General features: G+C 38.8%; 1 protein-coding gene across 1 annotated transcript in view; it reads right to left on the bottom strand.

Annotated features, from left to right (window-relative positions):
• Window positions 1–7,173: 7,173 nt before the first annotated feature.
• The window catches only part of cadm2b (cell adhesion molecule 2b), a 144,969-nt gene continuing 128,777 nt past the window's right edge, over window positions 7,174–23,365 (bottom strand). Inside the window, exons 5-9 of the mRNA XM_080771712.1 lie at window positions 22,350–22,508; window positions 21,297–21,387; window positions 20,955–21,133; window positions 9,601–9,723; window positions 7,174–9,324 (exon numbers count right to left, since the gene is read on the bottom strand). Coding sequence (XP_080627838.1) covers window positions 9,206–9,324; window positions 9,601–9,723; window positions 20,955–21,133; window positions 21,297–21,387; window positions 22,350–22,508 — 671 coding nt within the window. The 3' untranslated portion in view covers window positions 7,174–9,205. The remainder of the gene's footprint in view (window positions 9,325–9,600; window positions 9,724–20,954; window positions 21,134–21,296; window positions 21,388–22,349; window positions 22,509–23,365) is intronic.

The raw sequence follows: 23,365 nt of genomic DNA, 5'->3' as shown, positions 1-23,365 counted from the left end.
TTGCTATGCTAAAATAAGAATAATCCTGCTACCTAATTGAAGCCTGTACCGCGGCAGCCTGTAAGCTATTTATGCGGCCGTATGCTTGGAGTGGGTCTCACACCACACAAGTCCTCATCTAACTCCACATTTTGCACACATATAGCTCGGTGCTCTGCCTATAACATAGGCTGTCTTGCGCACCGCTAATGTACTTGCACGACATAGAAATCATCTTAAAGAATATTCTGAAAATGTCAAAACCTGTATATCCACAAATTGTGGGCCAAAACAACAACTTGAAGGATACATTTTGGTCTGATGAACCAATGTGCATGTTAAAATCATGTATACTTTACACAATTTTACTTCCTGCTCTCTTGCTGCCTATTGGACTTGTACTGTATCTGCATTTGTCTGGGCCTATGCAGACCTTCACATAGGGAATGTATCCCTCTGGGAGTACAGAGGCCTTTCACATAGGAACTGTATCTGTCTGGGAGTACAGAGGCCTTTCACATAGGAACTGTATCTGTCTGGGGGTACAGGGGGCTTTCACATAGAAACTGTATCTGTCTGGTGGTATAGGGGGCTTTCACATAGGAACTGTATCTATCTGGGGGTACAGAGGCCTTTCACATAGGAACTGTATCTGTCTGGGGGTACAGGGGGGCTTTCACATAGGAACTGTATCTGTCTGGGGGTACAGGGGGCTTTCACATAGGAACTGTATCTGTCTGGGGTTACAGGGGGCTTTCACATAGGAACTGTATCTGTCTGGGGGTACAGGGGGCTTTCACATAGAAACTGTATCTGTCTGGGGGTACAGGGGGCTTTCACATAGAAACTGTATCTGTCTGGTGGTATAGGGGGCTTTCACATAGAAACTGTATCTGTCTGGGGGTACAGGGGGCTTTCACATAGGAACTGTATCTGTCTGGTGGTATAGGGGGCTTTCACATAGAAACTGTATCTATCTGGTGGTACAGGTGGCTTTCACATAGGAACTGTATCTATCTGGTGGTACAGGGGGCTTTCACATAGAAACTGTATCTGTCTGGGGGTACAGGGGGCTTTCACATAGGAACTGTATCTATCTGGTGGTACAGGGGGCTTTCACATAGAAACTGTATCTGTCTGGTGGTACAGGGGGCTTTCACATAGAAACTGTATCTGTCTGGGGGTACAGAGGCCTTTCACATAGGAAGGGGCCAAACCCCTGAAGGGGTCTTTTTTTGTAGTAATAACAATGAAAGATGTTGCCAGTCAGTTAATGTATAATCCATGTTTTAATGAGTTGGAAAAGCATTCATCATGCTGGGTCTTTTTTTTTGTTGACATGAAGCAATTACAATAGTCTGCAGCCCTGCAGAGGTAAGATTGGAGCATTAATTCTACTAAAATACGATACATTTTCTGACATAGGTTGTTGATTATGACTCTAATAAAATATAACCTTTAACACAGCCAATAATGCTGTCAATTAATCCAGTGTATGCACTCTGTGATTTTAGAAAACGTGAACACAAATATTGAACAGTGTAAGTCATTAATGAAGTATTATCCATAGTACATTGAATGCATGAGGAATGTATTAATTTGGATACACGCTTGAAGTTCAACATTGATCCAGCCCATAAATCTATCACAGCGGCTGAAATAGAACGGTTTCACACCATATCAATTAAGCTGTTAATTTGTTATGCCATACATTAACATTTTCAATTTTGCCAAAGTAAACCAGATAATCAAAGCAATTAAAAACACAATCAGTTGTGTTTCTAAGTGCTATATAAAACTTGGCCCGGTAGCTCTTTAGGATTCTGGGCCTTCTCTTGTCGTGACCCGCCAAGGTGAACTCTTGTACGCTTGTCCATTCCATGAATACTAAATGTGCCTGGATTAAACATTTTCTTGTCTCCTTACCACCATTGAATCAGTTGTTTTACTGAGATAATGCTCTGGACTAATCCCTGAGGACCAGTACCACACTGACTGGCATCATACAAATGACTGGAAAGCTTCTGAAAATATTCACACCCAGCCTGCAATCCTTCCTCTCTTTTGGAAAGTTTTATGGCAATTACAAGACCATGAAAGCATGAATCAAGACTAGTTACCTGTTGGGTGCTTTAATGACGCTGAAGTATGATTTGTCACTGAAAAACTCTGTGGTAAACAAAATGCACAGATACTGCTGTACCACCTTCAGTACATCTGTTGTTTGTAATCTGACAAGAACAGGGATTTCAATTTATGATACAAAAAAAACAAGAATTACCGATATATAAATGTAATTAATTCCTTATATTGAAAAATATATATTCCATGTCTGAATCAAATGTTTTTATATGATTCAGATTTTTGTAGAAGACTCATTTACATATAAAAAGTGAATTAATTGTGCTGTTTTACTGGCCGAGCATCAATCTTCCAGCCACTAATATCCTAACTTTAATTAAGTCTCTTGTGAATTGCTTGGAAGAAACGCAAATGTTCAAATCCAAACAGATGGCACAATTTTATTTTATTTTTTCTGCATACCTTATGCCGCAGCCTGCAGGTACTCTATTTCCCCCCAGAAGACTACCAAAGACAAGGCTTCTCTTTATAGGGTCTCCTGGGCTTTCCGTGATGCAAAATTCAGCCAAACAATGCAGAAAAGTTTGTTTTAATTAGATCTAAAAATACAATGTAATATAAATCAAATGCAGACAGACCAGACCAGTGCAGGTTATTTCAGGACTTACCATACAGTGTGTGAGTCAGTTTGGATGAATGACTTTAACACACAGTGGATTTTTCTCTCATTAATCCACAGACCTGCATGTGGCCTGATTCATGCAGCACAACTCTCAGTGTGCAAAATCCTCATACAGTAAACAATGGACTTGTTGTATCTGACTAGACACATTCATCCAGCTTAATGGTGTGGTGATGTATCCAGGGGGATGTACACGCTCATGTTCCTTGTTCCGGACCATTTGACTTCCGTAACTTCCTATAGGACGTGTCACAACTGGATGTATGCATAATTTGTTTAATCTCATCAGATATGATTTTCGGCAAAACACATCTCGAGAGCACAAACGTGGATGTTCAAAAGTGGGATGTAACACTGAACAATGCCTGCCTTTTAATTAAATAATCACACCTGTGTGAAGTGAGGGGCGCTCATTCATTGTCAATGGGAATTTCATCTTTGTGTAGGACCAAAATAGACACTAAGCCGATTTGCTCAGACTTTATGAGGTCAAATTGTACATTCATTGTCAATGGGAATTTAATCTTAGTGTAGGACAAAAATACCTATTTGCTCAGACACATATGATGTAAAGTCCCATTCATTGTTTGTAAGACGAAAATCTACACTAATAGCTGAATATAGGAGGGTCTAGCGCCCCTCAAAAATCACACTTGTATGAAGTGAGGGGCACCTACTGTGGCTGCCACATGACATTACGTGACATCTTTGTTTAACTGCTGTAAACAAACATTAACTGGATCCGTAGACTTGACATCACATGACGCCACCTTTAGTACCCCAAACAAACAATAAAAGGCCCATAGACTTGACCGCCACTCTGTTTGGTAAAGTGCTCTAAACAAACATTAATGCCATAGACGTGGCATCCATATGACATAATTTGAGGTTTGTTATTACTTACGCAAGCAGAGTGCGCAAGTACTGCGATCGGCTGGGTATGTATAGTAATGTATGTACAGTATGTATGTCGGACTTGTCGGTGTCTTCTCTTGTTTTTTTTTTTTATATACATATGTTTATTCATTTTCTTTACAGTACAAAGAAGTATATTCAAAACAATTGACATATATTTTTTACCCCCCACATCCCCATGGCAGCACAAATACAAACAAAATCTTATCACAAAATGTTTTGACAATAATAAATACAGAACAAAAATAAATAAATAATGACAAAACGAAAATTAAACACATTACATACAGTTAAACAAACAAATACACAATGTCCGTCACAGTTCACTACCCCCACCCCACAGCTGACTACTCAGTTAACCACTATACATCCAAAGCCTCTTCAATATCACCTCGCTTAATGAAGTCCAAGAACTTCTCCCATATCTTATAGAATACCGCAGGTTTCTTCCTAATTACATATGTTAGTTTCTCATGTGCTGTCTTCTCTTGTTTAACCCATTTTCACCTGAGATAAGATTGTATCAATGTCTTCTAAATCCCGCCCAAAATCCTCTCCTTTTGGTCAGTTGGTCAGTCTGAGATGAAACAAATTATACAATCACCACATAGATGTAAGCACAAGTGGGAAGACTTGCTTGGGCATTTCTGCCTGACGCACCTCCGACGGTGCCATGGTGCCGGCTGCAGGGTGGTGCACATGGAGCAGCAACAGGGACGTCTCCTTGTCGCCCCCTGCAGCCAGCTGAAGGATCCTTGTTCTACCCACACTCTGTCCCCTGTGTTATTGCTTTTGTCGTTGTGGAATGCGTCCCAAGGGACTTAGCCGAACTGAAACATGACTGTCATAATCATGACATGACGCATCCAGGGACGTCCAACTCGCTTCTCTTGAGCCACAACCAGAAGCTCAGTTGTTCTGCCTCCTCTGCAACGACTTTGAGGGCCTTCTTCAGCTTGGAGCCTTTGATACCATGGGACTTTAGGAAAAGCTGGGTGGATACTCCAGTGTAACCTCTGCACCCGACTTCCAATGCATGGGTATGTGAAGGCTCTCCAACCTGCTTGTGAGCAATAGCTCACTTGCCAGCTCTGAATACTCAGAAAGAATGTGATGCAATTAAGCTTGCGTTCTGGGAGTCACAGAGCTTAAGTTGCAGGTCACCTCTGTCCCCTACCACACATGGTACGGGCCACCACATTATATTTTTGGCTTGGAGTTGGAGCAATGATGACAGATCAGATGCTATAATCAAACTTATATTTATGTGTCAGTGTGCCATTGCTTGTTCCAGTGATGATTACACAAGCAATGGTTATGTAAAATCTTTCAAAAAGTCTATCTCCTACTTGGCAGGCAATATGATTTATGATATAAATATATACAGCATAAAACATCTCATACTGTATTGTCTGAGTTTGTTTTGATTATTATCATTGAACATGCACTTTTGAATCCAAATATGGAAGAATAAACTTGGCTTCCTCCGATTTACACTAATGCTTGTAAGGATACTATATCCTGCAATTATAAAACATTTCTTCAACACTGCCCTTCAGCAACATTTTCCAGATGGAATACATTGTACTTACCTTACAGACCAACTGTATCTTTAAAATGCTTTGTATCCTTTTATTTCACTAGCACATCAGTTAGTGGATTATACAACGACATTAACATGCTTGTATAGTTCAAACTTAATCTTTAAAATGATTAAGAGTGTGCTGTTAATCCAACAGTAGGACTACTAGTTGTACTTGCTTGGTGGGTTTTCATGTCTGCTTTTTTGGTAGTCCAGTTGTTACTAATCTACAGCAGTAGTAAAGTAGGGAAAAGCTAAATATAAAAAGTAAACTGTTTTCACGAACGACCTCTCCAGTCCACTCTTACTTAATGAAATGCAAGAAATGTCTTGATATTATGTGATTATATGCTAAATTTGATGACATTTGTATTGCAGCAACAAAAATTAATAGGTCTTGACTTAATTAATACAACAAGGCCAGCAGTGCTTCAGCAAGGGCCATCTGTTTCGAGAATGAATATGATGCTTGAAAAGTGTAATTAGGATGTAATCCTAATATCTAAGTGCAATAATGTCTTTCATAGATATCATTCGATGCTCTGAGGCTTTTATAGTGGACATCTGCTTTGGTATGATAAGAGCCTATTGAGAACTGGAGGGCTGATATGAACTCTGCATACAGTAGAGATCAGCGTCTTTCAGACTTGTAAGACTTAGTTAGATGGCCCCACTGGGGGTCATTCTGGAATTGTTACATTGCCCAGGCTTTGGTTCTTACATTTCAAGGGCATTCCTCTCCCAATAACCAATTACAATATTACGATGGATCCATAACAATATTTTCTGCTTGACATTATTCACGATAGTCTATCTTAATGTAAGTACTACACTCCTTTCTTAACTATGCACAGAGGCTTTAATAAAGGGAAGGCGTTCTATATAGGGAGTTGATGTTTGTTTAAATTGGCTGGGCTTTTGGTGGTAATGATTATGAAGCAAGCATTAGGAGCTGTTTGGACAAGAAGAGTGAGTGAGTCACTGTATGAATCAGGCAGATGGCTGGCTGGACAGCGTGTTGATAATAGCAACATTAGTCTGCTGGGAAACAACATTATGCTCAAGGTCAATGAGTGCTGAAGGATGGAGCACCATTATAGTGTGGGCCCCCATGTTCTCCTTCCCCATCAGGTGGTTTCATGTGAAGCTATTCAGTACACATATCTACCGGTATATTACTTCCATAAAATAAATAACATCACATGATCATGACCAATATACTTTATATTGGTCATTGTATTTACACAATTATAATCAATGGGGTTTAAACACAATTGTAGATTAGTGAAACGTACAGTATGTTTGGAATGTGTTAATCCTCTGTAATGTTGCCAATTTAAATTACAGCCAATAGCAGCATTCCAGCATTTTAGAATAAATCCTAAAAAATTATACAGTACTGTGAGACTTGTCATTTATGTTCCTATGCTTGTTCACAGATAGGCAGCATGCAGCAGCCCACTGTGTAGACATCTGTGGGCAGTTTAATGAAAACGCTTCAAGCATCATCATCCTAAACTACAATGAGATGGGGAAGGTATTCAGGGACACTGAAGTCCTCCGTTTGTCACCCTGTATTAATTCGCAAATGAAGCGAAGAAGCGTGAGCCTCGGGCAGTCTTCCTGAGGAGCTTCGTGTTTTTCAGTCACTTTGCATATATTATTCATACTAAAGGCTTGTTAATTCTTTAGCAGTGGGATCGCAAGGGATAAAGGCAAATTTAAACTTTGTTGCATATTATATGAGTATGACTCACCGAAAATAACTGATTTAGTGATTTTCAACTGAAAGTTGCATTTTTCAGGTGAAATTTTGTTTTGGTGACTGAATAAGATGATCGCATGACGAAGTATAATTTGGCCATAATAACATTTAAAGGTGTGTCTATAGACAATGTCCACCAATTCATGGTTGCCTAGTATATACAATGGATACAATATATAGCGCAAACGAAACCTCTAGAATCTAAATTAGAAATTATTATATTTTGTACACACAATTAAAACAGCATGACTCTTGATCAGATTCCAAACAACAGTATTAACACAGCTTTCAAGTGGTTCATATTTTAATATGCACTTTTTTGTGTGTGTGTGTTTGTTTTCTTTTTTCTCTTTAAAGTGGTATAGTTGAAAAATGAATATTCAATATACTTGAAAAAGCAAACCTTGCACATCCCCCATAAAAAGCAAAGCAAATACAGCGATTAAAACTTTGTACAAAATGAGTTATTTATAGCATTGTATTGACTTGACAAAATAACATATGAGCATTGGCAATATGGTTAGATGTCTATATACATTGAGGGGGAGTGATGTCTGATTCACCAATGCCTCAACATGTCATTAGTACTTTTGCAGCAAACTCAAAGGCCATAACGGTGATAGTTGTATTGTTTTCATGAGAGAAGTTCAGTTTACTTCAAAAAATGGAAAGAAACTACTTTAGTAATAACGGCAATAATATCAATAGATAATAAATGTCAATCATAATACATATATTTTAAGCACATTTGTTTTTACATTTTAACAAATTTGTTGAATTCCAGTTCAAACAATTCTTCAGAAATCTAAAATGGAAAAATAAAAAGTGATAGGAACAGATCTGAAATCAAAAAGTTTTAACCAGAGTTTTTCTTTTTACCAAAATTGAATACTTACACATTATATACATGCCATGTGGCGAAACTAACTCTAGTTCATCATAGATAAATGGCTAAAAATCAAGACCTATTGAATACTTTAAATACTGTATAGGCTAATATACATTTTTTTGTTTCAGGGATCCAAAAGATTCAACAATATCGTTCACCAATAGACACATTAGCAAAGTAATTTACAGCAATATCAACACATTGAGCATAGTTCCATTAAAGATAAACATAAATAATGAACCACTAAAAGGTTCCATTCGTTCAGTTTGTATCTCCCATTCTTACATCAAATAATAACAGACCAAAGTCAGATTAGAATTAGGATTTTAACCACTTAAACCCTCTATATTTAGTAAACTAGTACTTAGATGACCAGGGTCAAATCAGTAGGCCTACTTAGTCCTCTTTTTTCCATCTACACCAAATATCTTCACTGGAACAAGCTCGCACCATTCGCAACATTGTGAGCTTGTAGATCAGCTATTTTGTGTGAATGTTCCCTCCAGAATCGGGATGCTAGGGTTCAAGTGGTTAATTTTAATCTCACAATGTTTCTGAAACGTTTTCTACATCTATCTACAGTAGACTCATATTGAATCCTGAGACAATAAACGGTGTGTTTTCCATTCTGTGTTAGTCCTCAGACTTTGTGCTTTAATACTTTTTTTTCCTGTTTTTACAAAGCAATGACATGAATGACAACAAAGTATAATAAATGTAGACATAAACAGACCCAGCCAAGAAAGAATACCCCTACATTTTATCTGGAGACAATCACACAGATTGTGCTTTATCACTTATCTTTTGTATTTAAGTGTATTTATCCATCCAAGACCAAATATGAATTTGGGAAAAGATCCATTTGAAGTTAATATGTATCCATCAGATGTTAATATTTGAAACATTGATACATTAAACATAATTTAATAATTTAGTTTTCCGACTTGAGTTGAAGTACATTTCTGGTCACTTCCTGATGGAAAAATCTTCAAAAAGGTATATAAATGCTATAGTGAGGGGAACTGAGAATGTGAAACATCAGTAATAACAAAACAGAATAATGAAATAATTTAGGCACCGTACAACTAAAACACAGACGACAGGTTAAAACCCCCAAAAAGACAAAGGCCATATTCTCAGCAGTTGCTTGTATAGAAGTATAAAACCTAGTCTGAGCAGTCAGAAGCAATCAAAAGATAGGAAACAGCTAGATTCTGCACCAGCGCTGAGACCATTTAAAATTGCTTGTCTGTTAGCAAGTAGTCATCATGAAACAAATAAGCAAACAAACAAAAAAAGAATAATAGAGGTTTAAATGAAGTACTCTTTCTTTTCCTCTGCATGCACATGGTTCCCCTCGGCGTTGATGATGGCCGTGTCTGCATCTGGGGCATCTTCTGCTCCTTTAGCTTCGTGTGTTAAATATGTCCCTATTCTCACACACACGCAGGCAGGCAGACACACACACACACACACACACACACACACACACACACAGTGTCACACTAAAGTAACAAAAATAGCTGATGCGTTTGTGAGCATGAAAGTGGTTAAGTGATGATGTATGGTGAACTACGTTGGATCCATTGGAACACGTTCTTTTTCCAACTTCCTGAAAAGTAACAGTTTTGGACATACTAAGTTTCCACCCGATAGCAACGGCATTCTAAATTATTTATTTAGAAAGATAGGTGTTACTTGCTTACCTTTATGTCTGGCCAAATATCGTCCAAGAACTATAATCAAACATAGGGTGATGAAGACTACAACTGCAACCACGCCTCCAATTAAAGCATGGTCTGGTCCATGCTGTCCCAATGCATTGGGGTCTGCACATAGGCAAAATATAGAGAAAGATCAGAGAGAGAGAGAGAGAGAGAGATTGCTATTATAGAAGAGCAATTTGAACTTCTAGCTCCCATTGATTGTAAATAGATGGATGGATGGATGGATAGATAGATACAGTGGCAGCCTTATATATGTTTCAGTCGTTTAAATTGAAACAGACCTCGAGCCTCCAGGGGCCTCCGGATTTATTTATTTTTGTAATTATTATTATTTGTAGTACTAGTAGTAGTAGCAGCAGTAGTGATGTACTATAGCACGGCCTGGTTTAACGGCCTATCAATGGTATATAAGAACAAACTGTATAGCCAAATTAAGATCTGCGCTAAAATTGTTGGTAGGCCAGATGAGCATGCTTAGACTTGCGAAGAGTATCTCTTCTGACCCTATATTCTAGTCTACCATTTTGTAATGTATGTCTGTCTTGTCTGTTTCTTGAACGGTGATGTCATGGACGCAAAACAAATTTCAGTGCAAGCTGACAAAGTTGTATCGTATCGTATCGTAGTAGTAATATTGCATTGCATCGCAGCCTTCCAATCAGCCGTGTCAATTCAGCCTCGTCCTGTACGTCCACTTACCACTAGTTGGCAGCAGCTAATAATCACTGCAGGTACTTGACCTGTCATGTACCTGTGTTGTTTGTAATTGTTCCCATTTCCCGGTGTGTGCGCTCTCTGCACTAGCAGCGCTGAGAGTTGCGATTGCATCATTGTATAGCCTATGCTGCCTCCCAGTTATACCTTACAGTAATTCAAGACAAAGTCAAATAATTGTTTAATAAAGCTGCTTTTGTGTATTTTTCTACTTGGCTGTGCTGTATGCTGTTCATGCTTTGAAGTCTGATAATACACACTTGACACAAAATAATAATAAAATAATTATTATTATTATTAATTAAAATTATGACGTCATGAACGGGGCCTCACAATCCTTAAGGCCGCCCCTGGATAGAAGGCAAAGTTTTAAATTATTTCTGACACTGTTTAACACTGTATAGCAGAGAATGAATCTCTGTTTATGACAGAAGCATTTGTGAAAATGTAATTGCATGATTACATGACACATGATCCAAAACCTATTCAAAGTTTTGAATCTGGGCAAAAGAAGAAAACTAGCACAATAAAACATCAACATGGCAGACTGTATAGGTAAGCTGCAATGAAAGCAGCCATACAGTCCTAGCTCCATGAATGAATAGTGGCAACTCTCCTTAGACCCTGCTATCCCATAGCTTCAAACACACGGTTTCTGTGCCTTTCCCTTGCCCGGTGTCACGTTCTGCATCATTGCAGGTTTTAAAATGAGTATTATTTAACCTGAGGTGTTACTCAGGGTAGTGAGTGCACTGAGGGTTTCCCAGCCCAGACTGTGCCTTTGTGTCTGTCCTGTAATAAACCTGTAATAAAAGTGGCTGCATCTTTACTGTGCAGCTTCGTGTGCATGCTCTCATTATCTCAAGTTGATGAATGGCTGTGGCTTGCATTCAGTTTTGCAAAGTGACCCTGGGAGATGAGCGTGGGGATGTTCTTGCAAACCTGCTATATTCCTCTATTAGTGGAAATGCATTTTAAAACCATATAGTTATAGTATAACTTGTATAGTATAAATACTATATAGTAGAGTTTGTGTATAACATATACAAAAAGAAGAAGAGAGAAGTGGAACATGCAGTTTGTTAACGTTCATGCAGAATAGATCATTCACAGTCATTTTATTTGTGACTGAAATGTAAAAGCAGCAATTTTGGAACGAAAGCCAAAGAAGTACAAAGTGTGTATTTTCTTTTTCCACAGCCCCAGTGAAAGTTGGATGTTTTCATGGACATGATGATTGATATCTAGAGGCTATGATTTGACTGTCAATCAGGAGCATAAGCAATGTTTATGCACATTATATCACAATTAGTGCTATATTTCTCTATAGCTTCAGAGCAGCTTATTCGTAACCAACCTTTGCATTCTTCCTTGTATGTTTATGCAATTTCTGACAAATCATCAGAGTTGCAGTATAGGCCCATCAACAGTGCTTGTTGGCAAGTTTACATTATATTGAGACTAAAAATGATACAAAGAACATACAACATATGGAAAACACACAAATTTGCAATCACTACATTTTGGTACTTAGGTAACATTAATTCAGATCCAAATGTCTACATTGATGACATTCCTTGATTTAAAACATTTGGGTTATTATAAGGAAATGTAGTTTAGCGGATAAAAGGACATTTTGTCAAACTAGATGATACTGCAGATGAAGGTAAACAGCTGTAAAGCAACCATTTACCTATAATGCTACCAGATATAGATGAATGTATAATTGTATATATACATTTACTTGAAATCATGTACTTTCCCAGTTTCCCTTCTATTTCCGCTGTTGGAAAATTAAATGAAGAAATATTTCTAATACGGCCACCTAGCTGGACAAAAGGTCTATATCAAATAATGACCCCATAGGGCAGAGCCATCAAGTTTCTTTCAAATCACAAACTAACTACTCAAAAATATAATATATTCTGCCTCTCTGACATGGCTAGAAAGAGATAAAAAGGTGGTTGACATCAGCAGGCTGAGCATCCATGCATGGTGATGAGTTTGGTTCATGCTGAGTGGAGACGTGTCCCGATTCAGGACCAGATCCAAAATCGCAAGCTCTAAAATCCAGCCTGAAATTATGATCTCAGAGCTGCATGGGCAGGAGGGATATTTACCTGTCGTGGGCACTGGTAAGTCTTTGGCTGTTGCCATGGTTGCAGACAGAGACAGCAATAAAGGGAAGACGAGGGGATACAGCATCATGATAAAAAAGGTGACCACAGAAAGTTTGAATGAAAACACATAAAACAAAACGAAACGTGAGGAATTAGCATGCGCCCATTTGAGTGTTTACTTGGGCGGTGCAGCGACCCAATACAAAGCGGGCTGTCCGAATCGAATGCATGGACAACTTGGCGAGAGCAGGATAGAAACGTAAAGTGCCACTGGGAGAGCAGCACGACACACCACATGAAACACACACACCAATTTACACACACACATCAATTTACAAAGAAAAGAAAGACCAGCTGCTGCCTTATATCTCCAGAATTGTGCTATTAAATGTAAATATCTGTCTATCTGTATGTGTGTGTGGAAACAACAGGATCTGTCCAGTTGACTGTAACTGTGAGTAGCCTTAGCCTACTACAAATGGAACCAAAGGACCCTTTTATAACAAACTCTGAGACTGTACAAATGGACTGTTATGGGTCCATTTGGTTGTATTTGTACACTCTCTCAGGTAGGCCATTCTCCACAAACCATTATATATCGCACAGCTGTCATGCGTGAGGTGAACATCTCTCGTGTCAAAATCGCGGGCGTCCGCGGTACGGCGCGGTAGTCGTGTGGGTCCCCACGGTAGTCTGCGTGGGGGTCCGCGGTTACAGCGGGGGTCCCCGCGGAGGTCGGCGGTATATCTTTGTGGGGTTTACGGGTACTGTGACTCGACTGAGACTCAAATGTGTTACTTTTACCCGTTAAATTAGCAGGTGTGCTCTCATGCAGGTCTACGCACTGTTTAGCTGCGCTGCACTGTTATGCTCAAATTATTAGCCTAAATAATTATGAGGCATCATGGCGGCGGGATAAAGTTTCATCAAAGTAGTGTCGGATGGTTTGACTTCCTGACGTCCAGCTACAGTAGCATCCCATGGCTGAGAGGTCGGCTAGAGGCAAAAAGTGTCTGGTTGCCTAGAGACGATTCAGCGAATACAGTCGGCAGCCAATGTGAATGATAGCTTTCTAGTAAACCAGCTCTGCTGTGCTTCAATCACACAGCAGCTGGTAAACAGCATGGCACTCCATCTTTAACTACATATCACCACCTTTACCTGAACATTCTCTTCACATCTGTGAATTAATCCTGCAGTTTTACAATCCCAGTGTGAATTAAGCCACCTCCTATTGACAGTTGTATGTTCCTAGAAGGGATTACATAGAGTAAAACCTATGCTTTGATGAGTCGATTCAGTTGAAAATATGTTGGTTAGAAGGAAAGGAAAGGAAAGAAAAGAGTTCTTTGGATTCTGGTGGTTTTCTAGACCAGTGGTTTTTCAGGGGTCCTTGAATTGAAAAAGGCTGAGAATAACTTGTCCAGAGACCAGGGGTTCTCAAAGTGGGGTCCGTGACGGGGTTCCCCAGCAAACACTGTACAGCATAAAAATCTATAATCTACTTTAACCCCATTTATACTTTGACTATTCATGATTAGCAGATCCACAAGCTCACATGCATCACATCTCATTGTGAGCTTATAGTTCTGATGTAGTTCAGATTGGGGTCTGCGGCGAGGCCGGCGAAATACAATTGGGAGTCCATGAAAACACTTGAGTTTAGACTAATTGGTATTGGAGGATATTATGTCATTTCTTCTGGCACAGATTGCTCCCCAGGCACATTCACTTGGGCTCTGTGGCAAAAAGTGCTGATTACCTAAATTAAGTATTATATCGCAAGTAACCTTTGTGCGTTCTTAAATCTTTATGCCTCATATAGTGTAGCAAAAAGTAATTTGCATGTCATAAAAATGCTTTTAGCATGTCATAAAAAAGCTTTTAATGTGTTTTACAAGCAGAGTGCTCCTGTGACATTGTCTGGCTCCAGTATAGAAGACAGTGTGTACACACTTAAACATTAACAATACCAATTCCATTAGCAAAGGTGGGATTGACACATGGCCTGTGTGCTTTTAGTCACACACAACCCACCCTTATTGCATGGGTTTGTATACACTGTAAATTCCTCAGTGTTCATTTGACTCTGTGTGTGTAAAGATTAACTATTGCAAGTTCATTATTTTCAATCCTAGTTCAATTTACATTTACAATTTTACAACAACTCAGCATGTTCTGTGACGTGCTTAGTGTACAGGGAAAAAGAACAGAGTCAGACCAAGTGCAGAGGCAAAGGTCGCATTTACTAAGTATTGAGGGTTTAAGTGGTTAAATGTCATTAACATGAATCAATCATATTCATAGAAAAGATCATGTGTAACACACTGTGATAGTGTTGTCAAACAAGTCTATGAAGCTAGTCTAATAAAATATACAATATATGTAGTGGGGGTGCTTCATCTCTCTCTCTCAGATAAAATCTTAATTTTCACTTCATAGTCTGATAATCTGTAATAACAGTTGTCCTCTCCATTTGTTCAAGGGCTTGGTATGCAATACATGTGTTACAGTGAAGCTATCATCATTTGCTCTTGTAATAGAAAGCATACCGGGTTAATTATATACTGTAAAAGTCTCTCTCGCACTCGCGCGCGCACACACGCACACACACACACACACACACACACACACACACTATAAGATACAAAACAGAATGCAGGGGAAGGAGAGAAAAAAGAGCGAAAGAGCTGAATTCATCACATACAATACAACAATGTTATTTTCTAGCTGAAAGGGTAGTTGTTACCTCATCAATCATCAGTGGTGTGTTTAGTGTCATGTTTTGTGAGTGCAGAGAGCAGTACAAGAAAGAGAGGGAGGGGGGGAGGGGCACAGAGCAAGGTATGTATACCTGCCGATTGGTTGATCGATTTTATTTGATAAATTAAAATACAATACACAGATTTGCATGCAGCATTGCACCTAATCCACCATCAGGAGATCGCAATAAATTCTCATGATGTATTTCCATTGCAGCTCTGTGTAACTCAGAGTGTACAAATGGCACCAATTTGGTTCCATGTCTCTTGGGACTTAAATGGATGAACATATATTTGTACTCTCTGTAAAAAGGATAAAACTAAACTCAGCCATTGCCATTGCCAATCTACAAGCTCACAAGGCGTTGCATCCACAATGCATTGTGAGCTCGTATAGGTTTTGACTACTTTTGTCGTGTGACACTGCTGTACAACGGAGCATATATTTTAGCATTGATCACAGCAATCTGAATTACCATTACGTGTAAGTGTGTGTGATGAAGTGAGTGCCACATATCACTGTGTGCTTGATGTGGTGGTGGTGCTAGCAGACTGGAAGAATGGAGGCCAGAGGGTAGCCAGGGGGAGCGGGGGGAGGAGGAGGAGGAGGAGGAGGAGGAGGTGGAGGTGGAGGTGGAGGTGGAGGTAAAGTGGTGCTAACATGTGTTAAATGAAACGGAAACAAACAAACAACACCTGTCCACAAGGAACAGACTCAACATGAGCAAAGAATACAGCCTCAAATCAATTCCAGAGCACTGATTTCTACAGTAGGTTAATTCTGTCACCTTCACTTGAATCAATGCAGTCAAAAATAACAACAAACTGAAGTAGAGTGCTACAAAAAAGGAGAACCCCCCCCCAAAAAACCCATATACTGTATAGGCTACTATATAACCAGTACAGTAGCCTATAGTTTTCAAAATAACTTGTGTGGAACTGTGGATGGTCTGTCTGTCTTGTTGGCTTAACAGTGTAAATCCTGCATTTCATTACCAAGTGTGCAAGAGAGAATTATAGAGGGAATATAGAGATGTGAAATGAGCAAAATGTGATATATTGTTGCGACTGCAGGTCGCAGTTACTATGAAATCGTGCATTTCCCGTCAGTCAGTCAGTCAGTCAGTCATGCTCCATATATGGTCATGCCTCGTGACATCACGTGATGTATATGGAGCCGGCCAGCAACTCTACATCTGACCTCACGGACAACAGATTAATAGTTTAACTCCTACTTCTTAACTTTTCCGTATTAAGAAGCTCCGTTGTTTCAGCGAGCTTATTTACAGGTAAATGGTAGAAATGGTAAATGGTGATGAATTGCAGCTGCGTGATGACATTTATTGCTTCAGCTCTCGTGTCATTAGCAAATTGGGCTCAGAGACTTGGACTGCTCAGAGCGCCTATGAATATCACTTTTATTGAGCTGCACTTCCTGCAGCTCTGCAGAATGACTGTCACTGTGTGGTAATGAGCGTCTTTTGCCTTTTACTCGATTGTACTCATTCTCTCATCCTTCCCGAGGGGCTGGGATCTTTGTATTTAGTGACAAAGATCCCCCCCCCCTTTTTTATTTTTTTTACTTTAGAGAGAAAAATATATATCTTTTTAAAATGATATCTCTCCTCTTCAAAATCATTAAAGAAAGTAAAGTAAAGATATCAATATTTAAAGTATCTTTTACTTATTTGTCTCTTGAAGTACAAAATAATTAAATATGCTCTTATAAACTATTCTGAAACGTTGACAATGATGTAATCAACATCATTGTCCTATTTAATACTTAATTGGCTGTTGATGGTAACGTAACCAATCTATCTTTCAAAATCAATTGATGGGTAAAAGGAATCGTTTTAGTTGTTGTTGACGTAATTAAGATAACTTTCAAGTTGGGAGGGTACTAGTACACAAGTAGGCTATGTATGACCTAGTTGTGTGTATCTCACAAGTTGCTAGTTTCAGATGAAACATAGTACATACTCACCCAAACCATTTAACGTTCTCTAGGAAAATTATCCAAAAATACAATACGTTCGATGGTGACGTAATTACGATATGTTTCAATATTGGTTGGGTAACGGGTATGCATGTATACAAGTATGTAAGTTGAAAGTATACTGTGGTCGGCTGGCGTATGTATGTACGGTATGCATGGTAGGTATATATACTAGTTGTTGATGGTGACGTAAAAAAAAGATATGATTCAATTGCGACAATCGAAATAAGATATGTTTCGATTGCCATCCCCAGTTCCTGCTTACTGATGCATGTGTCCTTAGCGATGACATCAGGGAACGACAGTTTTCTACTCTGGTTTGCTTTGAAGCAAGGTTCCAGTTAAGAAGGGAATATATAACCTCATTGTCAGCTCTGTAGCAGTGGCCGGCAATCTGTGTTCTTCTGGATCGGACTAGTGAAGAAACACGGGGAAGGTTGCCGTATATTATTAGATGTCTTCCAAGACAGATTTTGCGCTCTCATTAGAAGGCGGGTGTAAGTGCCATCCAACTGTTTCTCTAATTTCTTTGAAAGTGTCCATGTCTCGGAGCCATAAAGTAGAATCGGCTCAATGGTCGTCCTAAATATTTTTACTTTGAACATCTTACTAAGCTGGTATGACCAGATCTTATGCATGTCATTGCAGGCTGACCAGGCCATACCCTTCCTAGTTTGAAAGTCTTTTCGGAAGAAGATATATATGAACCCAAATACTTGTAGTCATCAACTTGTTTCAGAGGAGTGTTGTTAAGTGTTTTTATAATGTGGTTATAGTTGGATTTGCATATTTACATATAACAGGTATACAGGCTGAACAGTCTCTGGAAAGCACTCTCACATTTATATTTATTTAGTATTTAAAAAATCTGAGAAACTACGCTGCATCAATGATTTTTGTTGGGTAGGCCAGGGGTAATCAACTAGATTAGGCCGGGGGCCACAACTGTAGAATGATTTTGCGTGGGGGGCGCACATGCTCGCACACATACATTGTGTGGGTTCTCAAAATGCATTTTGTGCTCAAACACGAAGATTTATGTATATATAATACATCTGCACAGTAATGAGCAGGATAATATGTATAATAAAGGTATATGCTACCTTAGAATAGATGTAGACCTCTTTGACAGTGCATAAACAATTTTGTCTTGACATTAACGACTAATTTCTCTCCAAAAGCCCTTGAATATGATTGGTGAAACATCGGTGGGGTGGTCTAGGGCTCTCCAAAATCTGTATCAGCAAATATGGCATCGGTCAGGTTCTACTCGTAGTGTGGATGTGAGTGAGTGTTACACAGAGCTCAAACATTACAGAATGATATGGATCCTAGCCTGCCATCACTGTTTCCCCAGTTCTGTGAGCCTAATGATAGAAGAGGTTGAGATAACAAAAGCAAACGAAGGGAAGAATCATGTGTCATCCTTCATTTCACTCTTTTTTTTCAAGTAAGAAGAAGAAGAAGGAAAAAAAAAGACTGGCCTGAAAGAATCCTAGAAAGTTGCTGCAGTGCATAAACTGAGCTAAGCGCTTGTGAGCATGAATTCCCTAGTCTCTGAGCTATGGCACGTCCTGTCTAAACAAATCAAAAAGTACACAGTAAAATCCTCGGTGTTACCCATGGTCCATTTGGTTACATTTGTACACTCTCTGAGTTAAATTGAACTCTGAGGATTTTACATTGCACTCTCATGTGGGACTGGTTTAATTGGTGGAATGGAAATGAATCGAAGCATGTCCGTTTTTAAATATTCTCCTCTTGTTTTTTTTATATTTTACATAACGTGTTTTGATAAACGTTATAAGCATGCGGTGCTTAATGATCTGCTTTCTGCACCATGCTGTTTTTCTTTTTTAGTTTCTCAGCTTCTCTACTGTCATGGGATTAACTTATCTCTCCTGCAGGCACAACTCAGAAGCTAAACTCTGCATCCTTAACTCCTCTTAGAAAGAGTCCAGGAGCCAAGCCCATGTGCACAAAGTACAGTGAGGTAAACTGGCCTACCAGCAGCATTGCCAAGGCAGGGTTTAGAAGAGTGCCAAGGAGAGGTGGATTCTGTAGTAGTTGGCATGCCACCACACACCAGCATTTAGCCCATACACTGTTTACATCTGGTCTTAAATAGTTGCCACGGACACCATTATTGTCAATTTAACATCTTTACATGTTTAGTGTTATAGCCTCTCAATGTCTTTCACATTATTGAACACAATATTGAACATAATATTGAATTCCTGTAAATCACTGGTTCTCACAGCAGGACCCCCAGGTGTCCTTGAAGGGGTTTCAGGGAGTCCCCAACAAAATGAAAGAGTTTAACCACTTAAGCTACAAGCCCCCAACGTGTTATTTAAAAAGATTTATAAAATAATAATAATAATAAGGGTAATAATAATAATAATCTACTCAGGCTTTTGTGAACAACCCCGATAGTTGCTTGATTCAGTATTTTGATATGCTGTATCAAAATACAGTATAATTATACAGTATACATATTGCCCTATATTATACAGTAGGCCTATACATATTGCCCTTGTAATACGTGATTTAATACGCGTTTTTTTCAATAATGTTTTCATTTATTTTTCATTATTTATTTTGGAAAAGGAAAAGAATTGGGAAAAAACTAAACTAAAATACGTATTAGAAGGGCAATATCTGTCACCAGAACCAAGGACTGGTGTTTTGGATTAATCTAATATGGTTAAAATGGAATTTGAAGTTACAATGGGTTTGTATAGGAAGGGGGTGGGCGGGGTAGCTAAAATGGATACTCAAGCAACTTAAAAACTGTTTCAGGGTGTTCACAAAAGCCTGAGTAGATGGTGAAATGCCATATTCTTCTTGCCTATTAATGAAGAAACGCCCCTCTCACTAATCAAATTTATTCAAACACTGACGTTTCGGTCCCTTTGGACCCTCATCAAGAGTGTCTTGTGACGCTCTTGATGAGGGCCCAGAGGGACCAAAACGTCAGCAAGACCAGTGTGTGGGATTTTTCTTCATTAATGGTAATTTGATGCTGTCCAATGCAGTGAATGCACCTGCATCTTAGTGGATGTGCGAATATTTCCTCTGCAAAAAACTATTCTTGCCTAAAACATGTTTTTGTTTTTCTGGGTTCAGTGTGGCCTCTAGCAGTACCAGGGAATAGACCGAATCCAGTTAGAAGATGACCATGTTTTGGTGAATCGAAGTGTATGGAGGATATTTGACCTGAACTATACAGACAAGCGCATCTCATTATTATCAAATTCATTATGATTTCCTGAAAGTACGGATGACTAAGTGTAAGATTTAATACTGAACATGCATTCAGATTTCAGAACATTCATGATTTGATAAAGAGTTATTCCACCATCCTGACTCCAGAATCTACCTCATACATACTGTAAGCAAACAAGTTTGTTTGTCACACATTGGTCACAATTGTTATCCAGCCGCGGGCATGGTTACATTTTGGCAGTTTATGGTTGGATATTTTTGAGAAATGACGACTGGATGATATAAAAAAATACATAGTACATATGGTGGTTAATACTCTGCTCTTACAATACTGTACGAGTCAAAATTGTGGTACAGCACATATGAGACAGTTTGTCCACCTGCGAGTTAGAGCGCTATGCTCACCTTAAAATAGCACACAGTATGGCACAGACGGCAGACACATTTTTTGGCTTGTAAATATGGAACAGAGGGGGATGCTAACACAAAGCTTGTTCCGACTGGGGTACTCACCATATACAAATAATATATATTCCGCACTGCTGGTCCCAAGATGGTTACTGGCCTCACAGCGGTATGTGCCATTGTCTGTTTTGTTTAGCATAGTGATGGTTAGTTCCCTGCCTTCCACAATCATACGCTCGATGTCTGGCAGCTCTCCACCATCTTTAGACCATAGCACAGGCTCAGGTCTAGGGATGGAAAAAAAGAAAAGTAAATATAGTAGTATACAAAACAGTGTAAAATATAGTATTATTTTAAAAAGCAATTCAATATCATCTTATTTTGATGTTGGTGTTTATAATTGACATAAAAATTAACACTAAAATAAATCAATTAATAATTGCAGCTTACATGGGGTTGCCTATGGACACACACTCCAATTTGAAGTATTGACCTTCATGTGGGATAATCACTGAATGTGTGATCTTCAGGTGGGGTGCATCTAAAAAGGACACAACCAAAACTGAGGATGTCATTAATGAAGTCATTATTATAATAGTTATATACTGTAAGTCTTTGACACACAACAATAGGTATTTGTTGTTAAGTAGGCTAGTTATCTTTGTATCCACTCTCTTAACCCAAGATCAATATGAAACTAAAGTTTAAATAGGTATTTCTTCTAATTTGTTCACATAATGAAATACTACATATATTATGTCTGTTTATTGTAATATCTTATATTTCCATCAGCGACCACTTAATAAATAAGTGTATCTATTAATGCTTCTAGGTGGTATCCTCTATTACTCCTTGAGTTTTTTTCTTCTAATTTAATCATCATCAAATCACTAGATTTGTTTCAAGTAACTCCCTGTTTCAAGTGTTTCCCATTAATCTCTTGACCCAAAGAATAATCCTCACTCCTTACCTAATGCCAAGAACATTCTAAATCCAGAAACACAATCTCAAATCTCGCAATTTACTTTCATTCTAGTCTCATCACTAAAACTACAGAGCTCCTGAGTGGCCAATTGGCCATGGTAAGAAAAATGTATTATCTTGTTTGAACGAGATATTATCTCGTTTGAACAAGATATTATCTTGTTTGAACAAGATAATTATCTTGTTTGAACAAGATTAATATTATGACGTTCGAACAAGATATTATCTCTGTAACTCGTTTGAACGAGATATCTCGTTTGAACAAGATAGTATATCGTTCAAATGAGATATCTTATCTTGTTTGAACGAGATATGATCTCGTTTGAACGAGATATTATCTCGTTGGAACAAGATATTATCTCGTTTGAACAAGATATTATCTTTCTTTTTTTTTTCCACTTAATTTTTATTGAGGTTATCTATTTGAACGAGATATTATCTCAAACAAGATCATTTATTTTTCTTACCATTGCCACTCAGGGGCTCCGTACAGCGACAATATGCAGGACTGGTACTCACAGTGGACTTCTAGGACTTCAGTTGTCATGTATGGGCTGGCCAGAGACACGTGCTCCACACTGCAGGTGTAAGCCACCCCGTCATCCCGCCTATCCACCAGGAACTGGAGGCTGCTCTTCACTGTAAATGACTTCCATGTGGCATTCACCTCCTTAGTGCCTGCAGAAAGCCAGTGAAGGGCACCATACTTAAATAAATGTGGAGTACACAGCGGAGACATCTGCAAGTTGTTCAGGAATTTTCACAAGCAGCATTCTTTGTGAATTAATTTATTTGGGGAAAGAAGCCCAAGAAATTACAGACATAGAATAGATGGATAGATTAGAACAGACAGACAGACCAGACTTCGCTGACAAAGTGAAGTTCCAGCCACACATTTCGTCTCTTGGACTACAAACTTCACACAAACCTTATTCGACTGACACAAAGAAAATGAAAATAAGTTCAAATATGCCATTAGTCATGCTCAAGCCCACACTATATATATCTCTCCATCTAACCATTTAGTTTAGTCTGTCGTTGGGGCCGGGCATTCACAAATATATGGTACCATACTGTATTAAGAAACACAGGACAGACATTTCTAAAGCCTTGCACTTTGCCTTGTATAGAAGGTAGATAGAAAAGCATCGAGTGGCACAAATCTGCCTGCAGAGTCCATATACTCCCACAGTGAAGCTGTCACTGTATTTCAAGAGGGTTGCTAGTGTTACCAGAGAGAGAGAGAGCATACAGTATGCAGAAGCAGCATTTCAGTATGTGAAAAGGTAAGCTTGGGAAAAGGTGAGGACCTAATACTTTATTGTGGAAACAAAATGCACTCAAGCAATTTAACTTAAACTCATTCACTGCCAGAGTTTCTCTAGAACAGTCTACCTACACTGCCAGCGATTTTGATCCTTTTTACTAATCTTTCAAGACCCACAGAATATTTAGTTCTATGACATGTAAAAACCAAATATCTCAAAAGAAAGATGAGAATCTCTACTTTCATCGGGGGGAAAGTATGTGACTTT

The sequence above is a fragment of the Protomyctophum bolini genome (assembly GCF_963924005.1).
Source record: "Protomyctophum bolini genome assembly, chromosome: 9".
Taxonomy (NCBI): Eukaryota; Metazoa; Chordata; class Actinopteri; order Myctophiformes; family Myctophidae; genus Protomyctophum; species Protomyctophum bolini.
Note: the sequence above shows the minus strand (reverse complement) of the source record. Positions and strands in the feature narration are given on the sequence as shown.